General features: G+C 38.6%; 2 protein-coding genes across 5 annotated transcripts; one reads left to right on the top strand and one right to left on the bottom strand.

Annotated features, from left to right (window-relative positions):
• Positions 1-503: 503 nt before the first annotated feature.
• xpnpep1 (X-prolyl aminopeptidase (aminopeptidase P) 1, soluble) lies at positions 504-11,357 on the top strand. 4 transcript variants are annotated; one of them, XM_035660752.1, is made up of 20 exons: positions 504-641; positions 1,817-1,941; positions 2,271-2,334; positions 2,786-2,890; positions 3,289-3,381; positions 3,690-3,833; positions 4,850-4,945; positions 5,794-5,875; positions 6,164-6,374; positions 6,994-7,083; positions 7,191-7,241; positions 7,687-7,745; positions 8,171-8,248; positions 8,368-8,439; positions 8,578-8,638; positions 8,810-8,879; positions 9,552-9,725; positions 10,512-10,588; positions 10,686-10,784; positions 11,069-11,188. In XM_035660752.1, exons 2-20 carry the CDS (start codon positions 1,825-1,827, stop codon positions 11,186-11,188), a joined length of 1,863 nt encoding a protein of 620 aa, XP_035516645.1. In that variant the 5' UTR covers positions 504-641; positions 1,817-1,824. The 4 variants fall into 4 exon arrangements, with proteins under 4 accessions (XP_035516645.1, XP_035516647.1, XP_035516646.1 ...); XM_035660754.1 differs by having other exon boundaries at positions 523-579; XM_035660753.1 differs by lacking the exon at positions 504-641 and adding an exon at positions 654-777.
• Positions 11,358-11,789: 432 nt separating this feature from the next.
• si:dkey-246e1.3 lies at positions 11,790-13,462 on the bottom strand. Its single transcript, XM_035660749.1, has 3 exons — positions 13,342-13,462; positions 13,136-13,232; positions 11,790-12,939 (listed from the first exon to the last, which is right to left on the bottom strand). The coding sequence occupies exons 1-3, from the start codon at positions 13,442-13,444 to the stop codon at positions 12,612-12,614; spliced, it is 528 nt and encodes a 175-aa protein (XP_035516642.1). The 5' UTR covers positions 13,445-13,462; the 3' UTR covers positions 11,790-12,611.
• Between the last annotated feature and the right edge of the window lie 4,215 nt (positions 13,463-17,677).

Genomic DNA, 17,677 nt, shown 5'->3' with positions numbered 1-17,677 from the left:
GCTACTGTAGAAACATGGCGGTTCAACATGATTCCATAGAAAAGGACCAGCTCTCTCTGTAGATAAAAATGGCTCATTCTAAGGTAACAACAACAACAACAATTCTTATTTTGATTGTTTCTGTGAGTGATTACACACTAATGAAAACATAGTTACTTAAATATTATATGCCATTTGTGCTAATAGGCCTATATCCTAAAGTTTCAGTTTCAGTTAATTCCATCAACTAATTTGGAATTTATTTTATTCACCTTTTCTATGACCGGTAAATAATTAAATTGTATTATTTATGTAATCAGTTTTTAAATTGCCTTTTTTTTCTACTTTTCAGATTTATGTATCAGTTTTGGATTCCATATGTTGGGCTGCTGCACTCAAGCCCAGTCTACTGTGTACTGTGCCAGTAAATGTAATAAAACGAGGTGATCGTGTATTAATGATGGTGTGGATTATTCACAGAAAAAGAGGCGAGTCTGGATCCCTCCGCGTCTACTGGAAGAAACTGCAGCCACGTGACCACAAACGTCAACAACGAAATGGCAGCCTCCTGTCTTGTAAATTGACACAGGGTCCAATCTGGTAAAAGAGGAGCGCTTCGTTTTTTTAACCCGAGAGTCACATTTCCGAGACGAAACCACCGGGTGTGTATTGGGCGTTTCGCAGGCTGCATGTGGGGGCACTTTAACGTTAGCTAGCGGCGGTGTGCGGAGAGAACCGTCTCCCGGGGCCACGCAGCGAGCACGGAGGGATGTTCACTGCTTTCATAAGACGGAAACGGTCGGTCATCCCACGGCTGTGTCTGTGGTGTATTGTCCGTCAACAAAGCGGAGAGGAGAGCGTTTAAATACGTGGAGCTGTGAAAGTGTGAGGGGGGGTTAATTAACAACTTTATAAATAAGGCTATATTGTAGCTACCACGCCCTCTCTACTCAAATGAACGGCTGCACACTGAATGAATCAGTTATTGTGGGTTGTGGTTGGCCTGTTGTTATGTGAGAGGAAAGAAACATCACCCGTTCACTTCAACCCAACCTCTGTTGTTTCTTATCAGCACAGCACACGGAACTGTTTTCTTTTATTGCAGCTGGTTAGCTAACTTAGCTATTAAGTTAGATATGCAACGGACTGGTTCACCTAACGCAAACTTGTAAACAACAATCGCGTGCGGGGGGTTTAGCCAATAGGGGAGCTCCTCGGTGAAGAATACTGCAACGTGATTGGTCGACTCGTGTTAGCGTTTTACAGCGAGTTATACCGCCAGACAGTGGATGTGGATTGTGATAGTGAGTTCACCGCTGCACAGTATCTTCTGGCCCTTAGATTTAAGAGACTGGAAGTAGGTCACAAATCTGCACTCATTAGTCTGTTCTTTTAATATTTAACTCCTGAGACAGTTGCTTAATCAGCATGTTACAGCAGGTTAAAGATCCAGGTGTGGACTGTGACTTTGAGCTCCACGTTCATAGTCAGGTAGGCTACAGTCAGTCACTGTCCAGCTCCAGTCACCTGAAGTCACCATGGCTTCCCAAAAGTCAGGTAATCTATGGATAATCAGGGTGGGCTTGAATAACAATAGATGAAGTAACATCTCTTGCTTTTAAAAGGTTAGGTGTTTGAAATGAGCGCTTTTAAAGATTGAACAGATTCTTATCGCATCATAAAGGCCTAGGTGTAACACTGTCTGCACTCGGTAATACCTTAACTTTGCACAATCACGTCATCTTACTGTAACTCTGGTTTGATATAGTGTGGTATCAAGAATTATGACTTAAATGTTCTTTCTTTAATTTGTGCGTCATGTTCTGTCTTCATTCAGACGCGGCCATGTCTCCAAAGATCACTGGAGAGCTGCTCAGGCAGCTTCGCCAGGCCATGAGGAATTGTAAATATTTCTCTGAGCCAATACAGGCTTACATTGTACCTTCAGGAGATGCACACCAGGTAAGTGAGATGACAAACACAGCATACTTACATACATTCAAACATGCTCACACAATTAAAGTGATCCCTAAACATAACATAAACTCACATGCACAAGGTCACAGTAGTGACTGCTAAAAAGTGACTCCTGTCCTGAGTCACTTTTTATCATCTCGCCTGACCTTCGCAATTAATTGTAGCCCTCTGCTGCAACTCCCTTTTTCCTCTCCATGCATAAGACGTGATGTGAGAAGAGCACCAAGGTGGTATTTAAAATGTCTGACTGGTCGATGGCCACTTTACACTGATTGTTAATGAAGCTGATCTCTCTCTGTGCCTGTGTCTTTCAGAGTGAATACATTGCACCCTGTGACTGCAGACGGGAATTTATCTGTGGGTTTAATGGCTCTGCAGGTATGTTTTGCTTGTGTGTGTGAGTGGCAATGGGCGTGTTGCCAGTTGAAAATTCATCCAAAGTTAAAATATTAGTAGACGAGAAGCTAAGGTCTAATTTCCACTAGAAAAACTTCGAACAATGTGTTAAATGAACTGTTCTGGGTTCATGTTCAGTTTAGAAGGTGGATGTATATTTTTCAGGCAAAGTGGCTTATGTGTCTGTTATGTTACTGCGTGATTGAGAGCTCACTCACTCTTACACAGTTTGCTCACGGCTGTAATTTCAGAGGCATATACTGTATATTTTGCTTCTCAGAGCTGACTGAACAGCTTTTGATCCGGATTCTTACTGTCCAAGCACAACTGACTCATTAGAGGAGAAACAGACAGACAGTAATAAAATAGCGTATCACCTCTCCAGTATTAAGTTTCCTGCAAACAAATCTACTTTGTTTGCTGTGACGTGTAGGTACGGCCATTGTCACAGAGCAGCACGCTGCAATGTGGACTGACGGGCGTTATTTCCTCCAGGCCAGTCAGCAGATGGACAACAACTGGACCCTTATGAAGATGGGTAATGTCCCACTTGGTGTTTCTGTTGTATATGATGAATATAACAACTGCCTCTTAGTGGTCTTATGTAAGCTCTTAAACACTAAAACACAAACATGGTTATTTTTGAATACTTGTGCACATTTTTAAAGCATAAATACTAATAATCTTGCACTACAGATTCTGTAATGAAACCATTCTTCATACGTAACATAAAGCTAAATACCTTCAGCATCAAACTTATGAAAGCACTGATGATGAGGCAGGAATCACAACTAGACTGTAAGTCACAATGTTTTGACCTAATTTGAGAATGAAAAACAAAGATTGTCCTATTTATGTCTGAACTAGATTTTTAAGGCAAATAATCTTTGATCCGGTATTGATCAGGTATATTTCACCTCTCTGTCTAACATTTAGGGCTGAAGGAGACACCCTCTCAGGAGGACTGGCTGATCAGCATCCTTCCGGAAAACTCCAAAGTGGGAGTAGATCCATGGATCATTGCTGCTGGTAGGTTGAGCAGTGGATCAACACAATGACAATCAGAACAGTATAAACACTGTATTCTTTTCAGAATACAGCAGGAAATATGTACCAGTAAACAAAAATCTTACATTTTGGAGATATAAACACACAAAATAAGATTAATTGCACATTAACTGGTAAATTCATAAGCTTTCAGGCAGGTGCACTCGTGCTGTGATAATGCATAATTGTTTTGGTTCCTGCACAGCCTCATTGTTATATTGTCAATAAAATATTGTGCTTTTAACCACTATTTGTGCATCTTAACACAATCTTCTGATTTCATGTTTCAGATCAGTGGAAGAACATGTCCAAGGCGCTGACTGGTGCTGGCCACTCTCTGGTGGCAGTGCAGGATAACCTGATCGATGCGGTCTGGATGGAGCGCCCAGAAAGGCCCAGCACACAACTCCGCGCCTTGGGACTAGACTACACTGGTCAGTGTAAAATTGGATCAATACCATTATTACATATACGGTTATTTTACGATTGCTAGTAAGGGTTTTATTTCAGTGATATTAAAATCAGTAGTGCATTGCCTTGTTTGGAACACAGTAGGCCGAAATTCAAAATGGTCAATTGAGACACAAATACTTAGATGGATAGATTCGTCTGGACCCACAGGCTCAGTAACACAGAGGCCTCCTTTATGATATTTAGGGATAATGTCAAGGAGGAAAGGTAAAAGGACCAGATACTGGAGATGATGGCAATGAGGAAGTGAGTGCTAACATTTCGGCTCAAACAAGTGAACAATGTTAGCCCAGCTAGGTTTGGTCTCACCTTTCTTATAGTTATAGTTTCGTATAGTTAGAATATTGTTTTCAAGCTTAACAAAAAAAGGTTCCACAGGGTCCTTTAAAAAACCTTAAAAATGTCCTTGTCTTCAATTGACTAAAAGGCCTTAAACAGTGTTCGTCTTAAATTCAGTCGGGGAAGATTTTAAATATTTATTTGTAGCATAGTCTGAAATTAACTCCAAGCACAAAATGCTTGTACATTTAATCTTTGGCAAAATCAACAAGAGTTGAATTCAAGTGCTTCTGAAATCCTGTTACAGTCTTCAGTGTTTTGCTATTTTGGAACCTTGTCCCCTTGTGACCACCATATAGCATCTGGACAAATGTTTCTTTCACAATAATAAACATACTTAGACAAATGTTCTTTAACTTAACCACTTATCATCATTTTGCCTTACTTATTATTTTAAACTAACTATTTATGTACACTGACAATATATACTCAGCAATATTTTCACATTTGATGTTAATTTCTTTGCAAAATTGACCTTAAATCTATTTAAACAGTTGTATTAAAAAGTCTTTAAAAGATTTTAACTTTGAAATAGAACTTAAATAAATAGTCATGTTTCAGTCCTCTGTAAGTAGGTATACAGGTTTTTAAAGAAAATGAATCCAGTGACAAGTTGATAAGAAATGCTGTCTTCCTTTAGGTATGACCTGGCAAGACAAGATCACAGCGCTCCGAGCCAAGATGACAGAAAGGAAAATCACCTGGTTCGTTGCCACTGCGTTGGACGAAATAGCATGTATGTTTATTTAGATATACAAATTTGTGTAATTAAGTCTGCCAAGCAGGTAATTGGTGTTCAATTACTAATAGAAGTGTTGAGCTGCTTTATTTTAACCAACGATATGTAGAATATGAAAATTTCACACTTGAGCAGCTGCAGTTGTATTTTTAAAAGTGGAGATATTTAAATAAATGAAATAACTTCATAACTGTACTTGGCTGGAGAAACCCTGCAAGTTCCAAGTGTAAAACATGGATTTATAAGCCCACAGTCGAAGTCAAACATTAGAACCATCACTGAAGAGTGAAAGGCCTTTTGGGGATTCTGCTAGTTGATGTCACTTAAGGTTTTTAGCAGTTTTAAGTTACTGCTGTGTAAAACAAGCAGCAGACATACAGAACATCACTCCTGTTACATAGTTGTGATACATGATCACGATCCAAGGACCCAGGGATGCACGGGTGTCCCTCTAGATGCCTGTTGGAGCACCTTGTTCCCCGTGCCTAATGAGCTCTTGTTTCTGATTGTGTGGTCAGAGAGTTTGTGTTAATTAGAGTAATGCTGATTTGATTGTCATCAGGTAGCGTTCAGACAAGAGGGTTTCAATGGGCATTAAAACTGAAGGGGATTTGCTCAGTCATCCACAAAGGATGAGTGACCAATAATAACAGTGATATTTAACACCAAGGTTTCAGTTGAGATATACAGTATTTAAAATGGAATCTAAGGTAACTATACTATAAAGCAATAACTACTTAACTATACTAGAAAGATAGTAATGTGGCTACTGACACTGTTAATCGGTCATTATGGGATGAAACAATTGATTTCTTATCGGATGTTCTGTTATTTCCTTTTCACAGGGCTCTTTAACCTCCGTGGTGCAGACATCGAGTACAACCCAGTTTTCTTCGCATATGCCATTGTGGGCATGAACACAATAAGGTAATGGAGCTACACTGGATAAACCAGTCTTCTATTATTTGCCTTTATGCTACTGACTCATATGAAGGGATACAGGAAAAAAAATGATGACGATGAGTCAGAATTTCTGAATATAGGAACAAGCATCATAAATACAAAATAGAAAATAATAAATGAAGTATTCTAAGATCTTATCTACACGTACATGGGTATTCTTATTCTCTACTTTTTAGAAGTAGGAAAATATCCATTTAAGTGAAGACAAGACCTAAAACCCATGTTCACTGAAATTCCTCTTCCTTGCTGCAGGCTTTTTGTGGACCTAAAGCGTCTCTACGATCCCACATTGAGAAACCATCTGCAGTTGGACTCCCCCAGCAAGCCTGAGCTGAGCATCCACACATTCCCGTACGAGTCGGTCTACACCGAACTCCAGGCCATCTGTGCGGCCCTCAGCCCCAAGGACAAAGTGTGGATCTGTGACAAGGCCAGTTGTGCTCTCACACAGGTCATCCCCAAGGTGAGAGATCACTACCACAACCACAAACAGTAAAGATTTAATATACAGTTCATTGTCTCTGGTGTTCACAACAGAGGACTAAATCTCGATTGTGTTTTCCTTGTTCATAAATTGGGTCTGTATTCTGAGTGTTTATTTTCGTCGTCTCTACATCTTTTGCGTGGATTCCATTAATTACTCTAATTGGCTTTTTGTGTGTGCTGGGTTTTGGTTGCACTTGCAGTAGTGTGTTGACAGTGGCTGTAGGAGCTCTACGTTGTCTCTCCTCCACTGCGGGGCTGTCTCTGCAATCTTTGGGATCAGATCGATCATTACTGTTATAATTACCAGACATCACATATCAATAGTAGGAATCCCTTTGTTGTAAATAATATCCGTCATCAGACAGATTACTTTTTGTTTTGTTATTCAGTTGAACCAAGACTTTTCGTGTATAAAAACATTCAATCAGCAGTTAATTTACTGAACCATTTGTCAAGGCAGACAGGCATTTAGGTGATCAGTATTCAATGTTTTCTAATATAGAAATGTTAACACATTTTATGATTTAATTGGTGGTAATTTATGGTAACATCAGATACGTTTTTAGCTGTAAATCTTTCTTCTTGACCTATTTCAGGCCCACAGGACTCCAATTCCGTACACTCCACTCTGCCTCGCCAAGGCTGTGAAGAACGCCACTGAAATTCAAGGCATGAAAATGGCCCATGTAAGAACCTTTGAACCACCTTAAAATGTGTTCATCTCCTTATTATTATATTTATGACATCTTCATAAACTGTACCTCACATAATCTCCTGCACTTTCCACCAACAGATCAAGGATGCAGTTGCCCTGTGTGAACTCTTTGCATGGTTGGAAAAGGAGGTATTATCATTTTTACAGAACAGATTACTCCTGCCTGTATTCACATGGTTCCCACAAAATTACACAAGGCCGTAAAGGTTTTTAAATGATTGGATAAGTGAAAAATGTTGTATATTTTTGGAGTTGTTTGCTCAACTCAAAAAATATAATAAATATTTTGGTATGTTATGTGTACTGATATAGCATTTTAGAATGACTATTTTCTCACATAAATGATTAATTGATTATAATTGATTCCCAATCTGCCTTTTTCGAACAATACCTTATATTGTAGGAAACAAATCTTAAAGGGTAACTGATAAGACACTGAGATTTATCAGTGTGAGTGTTGGAACCTTGGGTTCAGGTGACGGTTATCATTTCACTGCTGCGTGAACTGAAGAATATGCCAGTATTATTAAAAACCTTTTCCGCGTTACTGGTTATTGTGATTATGGTTTTATAGATTCCAAAAGGCACCGTGACAGAGATCTCTGCTGCGGATAAGGCTGAAGAATTACGCAGGTGGGTTTTTTTAGTGGATGTTTTACAAACAGTTTTGGTTTTCCTCTTTGGTTGGCGAGCTCACCCAGTTTAACCTCATGTCAGCTTTCATGTTTGAAATGCTTATTGTTTATATATTGTTTGAAAGATGCCATTTGAACTGGTTACTGATGGGGACTTTTCTGGAATTATATCTCCCTCTACTGGACATGGAAGTGTTGCAAAATGTGTACCGAAGACCTTAAAATGAAGATGCGTTGTTCAATTTCAAAATGTTTCACTCTCATTCTAAAAGTATAATATTTCTATTACCCTCTTACAATAGTATTTTCCCTTCCTGTCACTGAAGAGTTCCTAAAACATTTTAATATTTTATTACCTGTAATTAAGATTGGTGCATTCCTGTGTGAGAGAGTTCCCTTTCTCAAGGATACTGTCTTTTCCAGTCAACAGAGAGATTTTGTTGGCCTCAGTTTCCCCACAATTTCCAGCGTCGGTCCAAACGGAGCGATCATACATTACAGGTCAGTTGGCTAATGAAACCGAGCCAGATGTATTAAATTTGTCTAGCTGCATTTGCGGTTTTAGAATAAGCAGTAAGTAAGTAAGAGTTTATCCATGATTTTATTTTATTTTCCTTTAGACCACTGCCTGAAACCAACAGAACCCTCTCCATGAATGAAGTGTACCTGATCGACTCCGGAGCTCAATACGTGTAAACAAAATAATTATTATACACATCTAGTAAGGCTGACCAACCAGGTCTAGTATTAATTCAGACACTCATCACCCCCATACCAAAAACTCAGACAACATAATGTATGTATCAGCATCAATATTCTGTCTTTGGCAGTGATGGAACCACAGACGTCACCCGCACCATTCACTTTGGGACACCATCTGCTTTTGAGAAGGTAAATTTGCCAGTGCTCTGTTTTCACTGTCAAAATAAGTCTAATCTGAGGTTTGCAGTTTAATTGACCGAGGCTTCAGTCAATGTACCTATCATTGTAGATTTACTGAATTTATCATAACCATGATTTTATTTAATATGTTGTATTGTGTGCTCTCTCTTTTTCCTCTAGGAATGCTTTACCTATGTGCTGAAGGGACACATAGCTGTCAGTGCTGCTGTTTTCCCAAATGGAACGAAAGGTGATGTTGTCTACTGTGATACAAGGGTTATCTTACACTGTATATAGTATATAAAGTGTATACCAGGATTAAACATTTTTTACTTCAAAACATGTTCATAAAACAGACAAAGCATTGAGGCTAAAATAATTCATTCAGATATACATGGTTCCTAAATATTCTCTGTCTTTTGTTGAATGTAGAACTTTTATTAAGACTCAGCCAAAAAAAACAAGCCAACAATAAATACGTCTGTCATCACTGACTTATCTTGTTTAGTCAGAATCTGTGTCGTCAAGCACAAAGACAACTGGAGAATTTCCAGCACAAACACTGTTTAGAGAAGAGAGACAAAGTCTGCTCTTGTTAAACTTCAAGCCAATATGATTACACAATTGACCTTTAATTATAGCATTCCCATGAAGCACACTGGAAACATGTGATAAAGATAGAGCATGTCATAAAGTTAAATCTGTAGTAAAATTCACTTATACATACATTTGTGCATCCAGCATGCACTGGATAGAAGGTAAGGGAGTATACTAACTAAAACAGTGCTAACACAGAGACAAAATCACTTAGTTTTACATTTGGGAAAAAATGTGTTTAACTATTAAACACATTAAAGTATGTTAAAAAAACAACTGTGATCAAAGTGTGATATCTAGAACTGACCCTCCGTCCCCTCCCCAGGCCACCTGTTGGATTCGTTTGCCCGTGCAGCTCTGTGGGATTCGGGGCTAGACTACCTCCACGGTACGGGCCACGGCGTGGGCTGCTTCCTCAACGTCCACGAGGGGCCCTGCGGCATCAGCTACAAGACCTTTGCTGATGAACCCCTGGAGGCTGGCATGATCGTCAGTGATGGTATGGCAGAGGGTGGGGAGGGGAGTGCCTTCTTTTAGCAAGTTTTAGCAAGTGAATGTTACTGTAGCTGGACTCAGTAATGTCTTTTATCCATACTGTAAATGGTGAATAAATTAATGTATGTTGTGGACTATCATAAAATGCACAACGGCATGCAGGCATATATACAATGTCGAAATGCTACTGAAGTGTTGGTCAGCTTCCTCACACCACTTCTGGTGATAATGACAGTAAGGAGGATTTAAAACAGAACCAATGTAATGAAAGCAATGAATTACACACTTTGTTTGTATTGTCAGTTTGAAAGTGAAAGCAACAAACATATGCCCATAATGCTAACTAACTGATGATTCATATTGGAGAAGTTAACTACAGGCCTTGCAAATCAGAATCAGAATCAGGTTTAAGTTTTCACATACAAGGAATTTGCCTTGGTACACTGGTGCATAAGAACCACAATCACTGTAGAAAAATATAAATAAAGATAAGATAAAAAATAGAGGAACTAAAAAGGATAAATGTCACATCACTTTTGACTGACAGAGCCAACAGCAACAAGTCTTCACAAATGTCTCAGTAATGTCATAAACTGGCTTTAGGCTACACTGCGGGAATTGGCTTTCCCGCAGTGTTTCTTGTCCTTGTCAATATAGCAGTACTATAATATAAAAATACTGTCCTTCCTTTGTTCACTTGCCTTTGATGTGATGTCACTTTTAGGTCCCCAAAACTTTATTTTTGTGCCTTTTCTGTGTTTATCATCTAAAATCTTTTCCTGTTTTCTAGAACCTGGGTATTATGAAGATGGTTCTTTTGGCATTCGTATTGAAAATGTGGTCCTTGTGATACCAACTAAGCCCAAAGTAGGTCCTACAATTGAGAAAGAGTCCTAATGGAAAGAAAAGAGTTGCTCTGGTACCTTATTGATAATTCCTTGTTCTCTTGTCTGTGTATGTTCAGTACAACTACAGAAACAGAGGTAGTCTGACATTTGAGCCCCTCACTCTGGTTCCTATCCAAGTCAAGATGATGAACACAGAGCTGCTCACTCAGAAGGAGGTGAGGAATATCCTGTGGGATTTTGTTTAATATTTTAAACAATCAAAGACGCATTCACCTGAATGAAATTTAAAATTCATCTCACAAGGATTTTATTGGTCATTTGATAAACACTTCAAATACAACACAATAAAAAGCCTACTTAACAGGAGTTGGAAAATAAATGTGAGAAATAGGAACGATTTAGCTTAAGATGACCTATATCAAAATCATTTCTACTACATTATGCACTACTTAAACACAGTCTCATCATGGTTTGATGGCCACTCTTCTCTGTACTGCAGCGGGACTGGGTGAACGAGTACCACAGGAAGTGCCGGGAGGTGGTTGGAGCAGAACTGGATAGGCAGGGCAGGAAGGACGCACTGGAGTGGCTGATCAGGGAGACCCAGCCAATCGTCTGACTCCCTCTTGTGCAATCTGATTCTTTTACCCAGGAGAACTGAACGATCGATTGCTCTGCAGTGATAATCGTTTGTAATTTTCTCATCTTTTTCTGTGTCTCACACTCGGCTTCTTTTGTAAAGCACATTGTATCTGCAATTTTATGATAAAAAAAAAATCAAGAAGGAACTTTGCTGTGTTTACTGCCTTGTGTCTCCAACATAATAAGCTTTTCTTGAACTATGACAGCTTCCTGTTCAGCTTGGCAAAGCGGCATTTCTGAGGTTATCCAGGTTAATTTTGTAAACCCAAATGTGGAAGAACTTTCTTAAGATATAGAAAAATATAAAAAATGTCGTCCTGTGGAAAGTTATGAGGATTGAGCAGAACATCAGTATGTGCAGTATTCTAACTCTATCATAATATGCATTTACAGAAGAAATCCAGAAGGACCATTTTAGCATTATACATGATTACACATGATTACATGATTAGGCCTCTGTAATCCTGTACAATTTGCACCTTTAAAATTAAAGGTAGCTTGATGAGTGTTTTGTTTACATTCAGTGTTTATCCCCAAAAGGCATTGTGTGTATCCTTGAGGCCTGACAAACACGATGAATGCATTTTTTAAATCTTGTAAAACATTTGTAAAGCCATTTAAAAAACATTTCAAATTCAGCATTGTTTACATTAATGTTTACTAACTGTCAATCAGTGGAACAGCCAAAACAGAAATGTGGATCATGTTGCCACGTGATACAAACAAAACTCGCTAATGAATGCTCCATAGCCCCACTAGTGGTCAAATGCTCCACCGGGTGCATTAAGGTCCTGCATCTATCTTTTAGGGACAGACCACTGTTGTTAGACTCTCTATTAGCTAAGACTTATAGCCAGTGATATCAACACAGGTATTCTCCAATATCAGATACACATCCTTTTTTGCGGTTGCACCCTTCCACTTACTGTGGAGTTATTAAAGGGTTACACCAGTGATTTAGAATTTAATGGGACACAAGATAATCAAAATACAAAATAGGGTCAAAATTAAAGCAGCAGTGGAAGAAATATCCCCAATTTAAGTCGATAGTATTGGTCAAACACTGGATCCTACATTTCCCATAATGCAACTTGATAGCATCTTATGTTCTTGCTTGGCAAATACCCACGTCTTTCAAACTTCATACCAGTGTCTAGAACATAAGTTGTCTGTTGTAAGTTTGTAGTCTCAAATCCTTTGCTGAAATAACAATAATTATGTTCCCAGACTTGAGCTACAGAGGACATTATACTTTTTTTTTTTTTACAGGATGAGTAGTACTCCCCATGATAACTAAACTGAATGTTATTGCCTCTTTATTGGCCTCTACATGTTGACATTTTGATAGACACAGCGGCAGGGATCAGGTCTCAGACCTTTAAGATTCTCCCTCCTACCCTCTAAAGCTGCATGTAAAAAATTGGAGGGTCCAGGATGACACCACTGTTTGGATCGTTGGCATACTCCTGAAACGACAGTTCAATTTGCTTCTCTGGTCCTTGTGGGGCTTTGGTTTCCCCCAACTCCTCTTCCTCCTTCAGTCCTACAGGCAGCGGGTTACTGTAGATGTAATAGATCCTGGAGTTGTCCTTTGCTGCCTCTGGTTTCCTGAAGAAGGCCAGAGGGTTGATGAAACTGGTCGACCTCTTCACCGCTTTGACCGCCACGGGGTCCAGCTGCTCGCCTCGGGTCACTGCACTCTCATAAACGTGGGCTCTCTTTGACTGCCTGGTGAAAAAGATGGCAGTGAATGCACTAATGAGTTTAATGTTATTTCACATGGCATTGTGCTCTATTCGAATTTACAGCAGCTTTAAAGACTAACATTCAGCAGAGGTATTACAAGTACAGCTGCAATTTAAATGTCAAGTGTTTGCAGGGATGATTTTAAAGTGTTAAAGTAGATCTGATATCTGAACCTCACCTGCTGCGGTTGTAGCAGACAGTGATGCAGTACAATCCAGTGATGGTGAGGATACACAAGGCCAGGGCAATGATGACAATATTAAACACTTTGAACTCTGAATAGAAGGAAAGAAAAGTTTCACTTTGAAGAAACATTATTCAGTTCAGTAAAACTTTTATGGTGACAGTACTGTGAAATGAAACAATGTAAATGATACAACGCACCCGAGAGAGCTTTGTTCATCTCCTGGTCATGTAGTCCCAAAGCTGTCTTGTTCAGAGGGAGGCTGTCTGCCATCATTGCTCGGTCCTGTTGGGCTCCACTCATGTTGCTGCCATTAGCTTCCAAAACATGGACTAAAGGCTGAGCTTCAAGACTCTTCTCACTGGGTTTCAATAGAAACGCAGGCCATGTGACTCAAACAACTCGACTCAGTCGCTGTGGAGACACCCCCTCTTTTATCACCCCCTCAGTTCAAGTTGGATACCCCCCTCCTCTCTCTCTTCCCCTCTACTCCCCTTGTTTACTGCTCATTATTCTGCTCAGCGTTTTAGGGGGACACTGAGGGGAGGGAGATGGTAGGCCTTTTATACTGCTTGCAATAAGTTCTGAGTGGTGACCCAAAACCAAAAGAGCTTGCCTGCTTCCAGCTTGCAAAGACCACCGACAGCCCGAGAGAGGAAGACAATGAGGGACTCAATTTCAATTAATTTAAAATATGGTGTTCTCATGAGGTTTTTGTTCTTAAAAGCAACCCTCTGATGTCAAATGCATCCATGAGACAAAGGAGGGCACAGGGCAGCAAGATACTTCTACAAACATTTGGTGCCATCTGCTGTCTGAAACATCAGTTTCAAATTAAGGCTTTAACTGATGACTTTATTATCAATATATCACAATTATCTTGATCTATAAAATGTCAGAAAATGGTTTTTTTTAAAGAATCCAATATTATATCTATAAATTGTTTTGTCCGACCAAAAGTCCAAACAAACCAACAAAGATATTCAGTATTTATTTACAAAAAGAGAAAGCAGCAAGTTCTCATGTTTGAGAAGCTGAAGATGACTTAAGCAATAAATCAATTAAAGATTTTCTATCGATTAACACCTTCAGAACTGTATCAAATCACATGACGTCAATAAATAATAAAAACAATGAACTTTCTCCTGCGGAATAACACTTAAAATTGAATTTCAATGAAACTTGAAATTGAGACTCATTCAATTCATAATTTGATCTCAAACAGCAATTCAAAACACAAGCCATTAAATTTAATAGCCATGACTACAGTCATTTTACTCCTGCTGTCTTCGTGCTCACCCCAGCTTGTTTCGGGGACAGGAGTAAGTGCACCAAATCACTCAACCTCCAGGACCAGATCCACAGGCCGATGGTTCCAAATGCCTGTTAGAGCCAAACTAGGCAAAAAGGCAACAACAAAGGCAGCATTCTCCTGTCTCCTTATGCTTCACTTCACCCTGCAGCACTATGGGAGATATTATGCAATTAGTCCAGCATCTAATTAAAGCAGGGTTTTGTTTCCCTGTTTGACAAGACAAGCTGCTGCAGAGAGGGAACCTTTTTGTGTCATCCGTAGGTGGAGCTGCTACATAAGATGATACATATGTGTTTAAAGCTGTTGTATTTATGTTACTGCATATGATTGCACATAGATTAATCTATGCATACACAGCAGTATCTGGTTAAGGCCACCATCAAAGTATCAATGATGATGCCATTTTAAATAAGCTCTTTAAGTGCAGTATATACATGGAGTCCTTTTATTTAAGATATATCTCAATCATTCTTTTTGTGCTGAATAGACAGTAATACCAATAAAATAGCATTAGAGAGGTTAGAAATTAAAACATTTATTTGTTATGCTTTTTGATTCCATATTCTGAGATATTTTCTTTTTAAAGCAACGCTCTCTCTATTATAAGGATGTTTCTATTTCCTGCACACCTATTGCCTATTTTCTTATTGATATCCATCTTTCTTATGCTCTTTTAATCTCAATTCTAGATATTAGATATGAGAGAAATATTGATAGCATTAACAAGCTGTGATCTAAACTAGGATTTCCATTACTGGAACAAAAAGACAAGCTGTCTTCACTTTTGACACATAACCTTAAATTCATTAGTTATTTAATAGAGGGAATATCAGGTCTTTATATTTCAATAATTAGAAACTGCATCATGTAACTGCAAATCAGATAACTACATTTAATTTCCTCTTTCTTTAAAGGCAGCGTCTTTTATGTTTCCTCCACTAGGTGTCAGACCTTGCCTGTATGTCTGTACCTCAGTCTGTAATCAACATAACTCAGTAAAGGACCAGTCTGCACTATTTATCAGTCAGGCAGTTTGATGGTGAGTGAAAGTGATGGCCTTTATATTCCAAGTCAGCCTACAGTAAAGAAAAACAAAGACAGAAAGAGATTGACTGATTAGGAAATAAGCCGTGACACAGACGCTGAAATGTCTGTTTATTAGCCTCCTAAACTTTTTTAACGCCTGTTTAATTTTCACATCCATCCTGCCTCTCTGCGGAGTTAAGCTGTTTTGATTTAAGTGGCATGTGGGTGGCATTAAGTTGGTATGGTTTATTTGAGCAGACCGGTATGCATAAACCAACTCTGTCTGTGGCAGCTATCATGGGAATGAGACCGGGAATATTCCAACTCAGTGTTTCTCAGTTTCACCCAAAACTCAAATATTAACACAGTGGAGGAAATGATGCTATTTATCATGATGGATAATCAGTTGTGGTGGGAATAACTTCAGTACTAGCAATTACTCAGTTTGTTGTTTTTCTTTTCTTTTTTCTTTTACTTTTATTGAAGGTGTGAGTCATTTGAATCATAATTGTAGTATTTTAAAATTATTTTATATAGTTACTGCCGAAGCTTTAATTACATTTATTTACTAATAATACCACGGTACTAACTGAGAAGACCATTTAAATGTTTGTGGTCTGACACTGTTATTCAGAGAGATTTAAGTATTAAATGTTAATTTTTTAAGCATGCACACTCATAATTTACTATTGTGCTTGGTTCAACTTTGATAAAAGTGAAGTGAGAATTGATGTTGGAAAACCACTGATTAGCCATAAACTGACAATGCTCAGTCACCAAAAAGAGATGAGAGTCATCTGGTTTTGCTTTGCGCACTTTATTGAATTTGTTTCCAGTTTAAATAGTCCAGTTTGACCCCTTGTCCTTTCAGAGTCACATGAAAACAATTACATCCAACAGTGTTCTCCTTTTTAAAAAATCCTGTTACCTTTATTGAGTACTTTTTTTAAAGCTACTTCACTGAAGTAAATTTTTACAACACTGTTTTTGAGTGATGTGTGTGTGTGTGTGTACATGAGTGTCCTGGCCAACAAAGCAGAAGATAGAACATAAAGGTTACAAAGCATATAATACTCAGAATGAGCAGATAAAGTATGAGGAGAATAGAAAATAATCACAAAACAAACACAGTCAAACAATGGTGTGAGGTTGATATATATATATATAATATTCCATAGCAAAGGAATGCGAAAACGGATGCTGTACTAAGTGAAATGAAATCCTTAAAAATAAATATATTTAAAAAATAAATATTACACTAATGTATCCTGTGACAATCCCATCACATAAACAGTTTAGAAACACTGACTATAGCTACATTGGCTCACCTCCAATTCAGTAAGAATGCTGTTGAAATCATGCATGGAAATACATGACGTTTCATTTAATTTCAGTAGGACATGGTATATTATGTTAGTACGCTACCTTGCACAGTGATAGCCGACCCCACATCTGGCAGCTGCTAATGCAGAGAGCGTGCATTTAGGGCAGAAATTAAGTATTATGGAGGGAAAGTATTAATAGTGTTTATACAACATAAACCTTCTTGATGTGCTGCCAGGTTAAATAAGAAGTGTATCTGTAAGGATGTCAGCTTTAGGAAACACACTGAATAAAATATTTAATGTCACTGTTAATGCGTGCTCTCATTTTCACAGCTTATCCACAAGCGGCACCTCACTTATCAGTGTAACAGATTGTTAATATGGTACCTCATTACTTTCATAAATTCTCTCCCATACACACTCAAAGGTCCCTTATCAGGCAGCATCAGCGTTTTGTGTTGTACATTTAGATTTTAGGCCATTTTTAATGGTGTTTCTATCCACAGCAGCTTACGGTGACTAAGCGATTGAGATTTTAATGTCTTGCTCAATGACTCATGGTTATTAGACATACTGGCTTGGACCCAACATCCTCACAATAAGTCACTATTTCCTTCACCCACTTCCTAACCCTCTTCCCCTTTCTCTCTCCCTCATTCTGTGTTATCCTCTGTTTGTTCCAAAATGTGAGTTCTTGTTTTGGCATCTGCTCCTACAAAATAATTGATGCCTTGGTTGACCATATGTCTGCATATACAGAGTGGATCCATAGAGGCTAATTTTTTATATGGAGGGGGTTCAGTAGAAACCATTTTTTGAGTCCTAAAAAACAGAAAACTCTATCAATCATCTCTCCTATAATCTTCTCCA

Source organism: Morone saxatilis, unplaced genomic scaffold (genome assembly GCF_004916995.1).
Source record: "Morone saxatilis isolate NCDOM2014 unplaced genomic scaffold, NCSU_SB_2.0 Contig17, whole genome shotgun sequence".
Taxonomy (NCBI): domain Eukaryota; kingdom Metazoa; phylum Chordata; class Actinopteri; family Moronidae; genus Morone; species Morone saxatilis.
This window is presented reverse-complemented; position numbering and strand designations above follow the sequence as displayed.

Excerpts from the sequence above, each read along its gene's own strand:
- xpnpep1 (XM_035660751.1), top strand. Across the intron at positions 1,942-2,270 it reads CTTCAGGAGATGCACACCAG|AGTGAATACATTGCACCCTG; the intron begins GTAAGTGAGATG and ends TGTGTCTTTCAG. Across the intron at positions 3,382-3,689 it reads TCCATGGATCATTGCTGCTG|ATCAGTGGAAGAACATGTCC; the intron begins GTAGGTTGAGCA and ends TTCATGTTTCAG.
- si:dkey-246e1.3 (XM_035660749.1), bottom strand. The coding sequence starts at position 13,444 with ATGAGTGGAGCCCAACAGGACCGAGCAATGATGGCAGACAGCCTCCCT. Across the intron at positions 13,233-13,341 it reads GATGAACAAAGCTCTCTCGG|AGTTCAAAGTGTTTAATATT; the intron begins GTGCGTTGTATC and ends CCTTCTATTCAG. Across the intron at positions 12,940-13,135 it reads GTCTGCTACAACCGCAGCAG|GCAGTCAAAGAGAGCCCACG; the intron begins GTGAGGTTCAGA and ends CTTTTTCACCAG.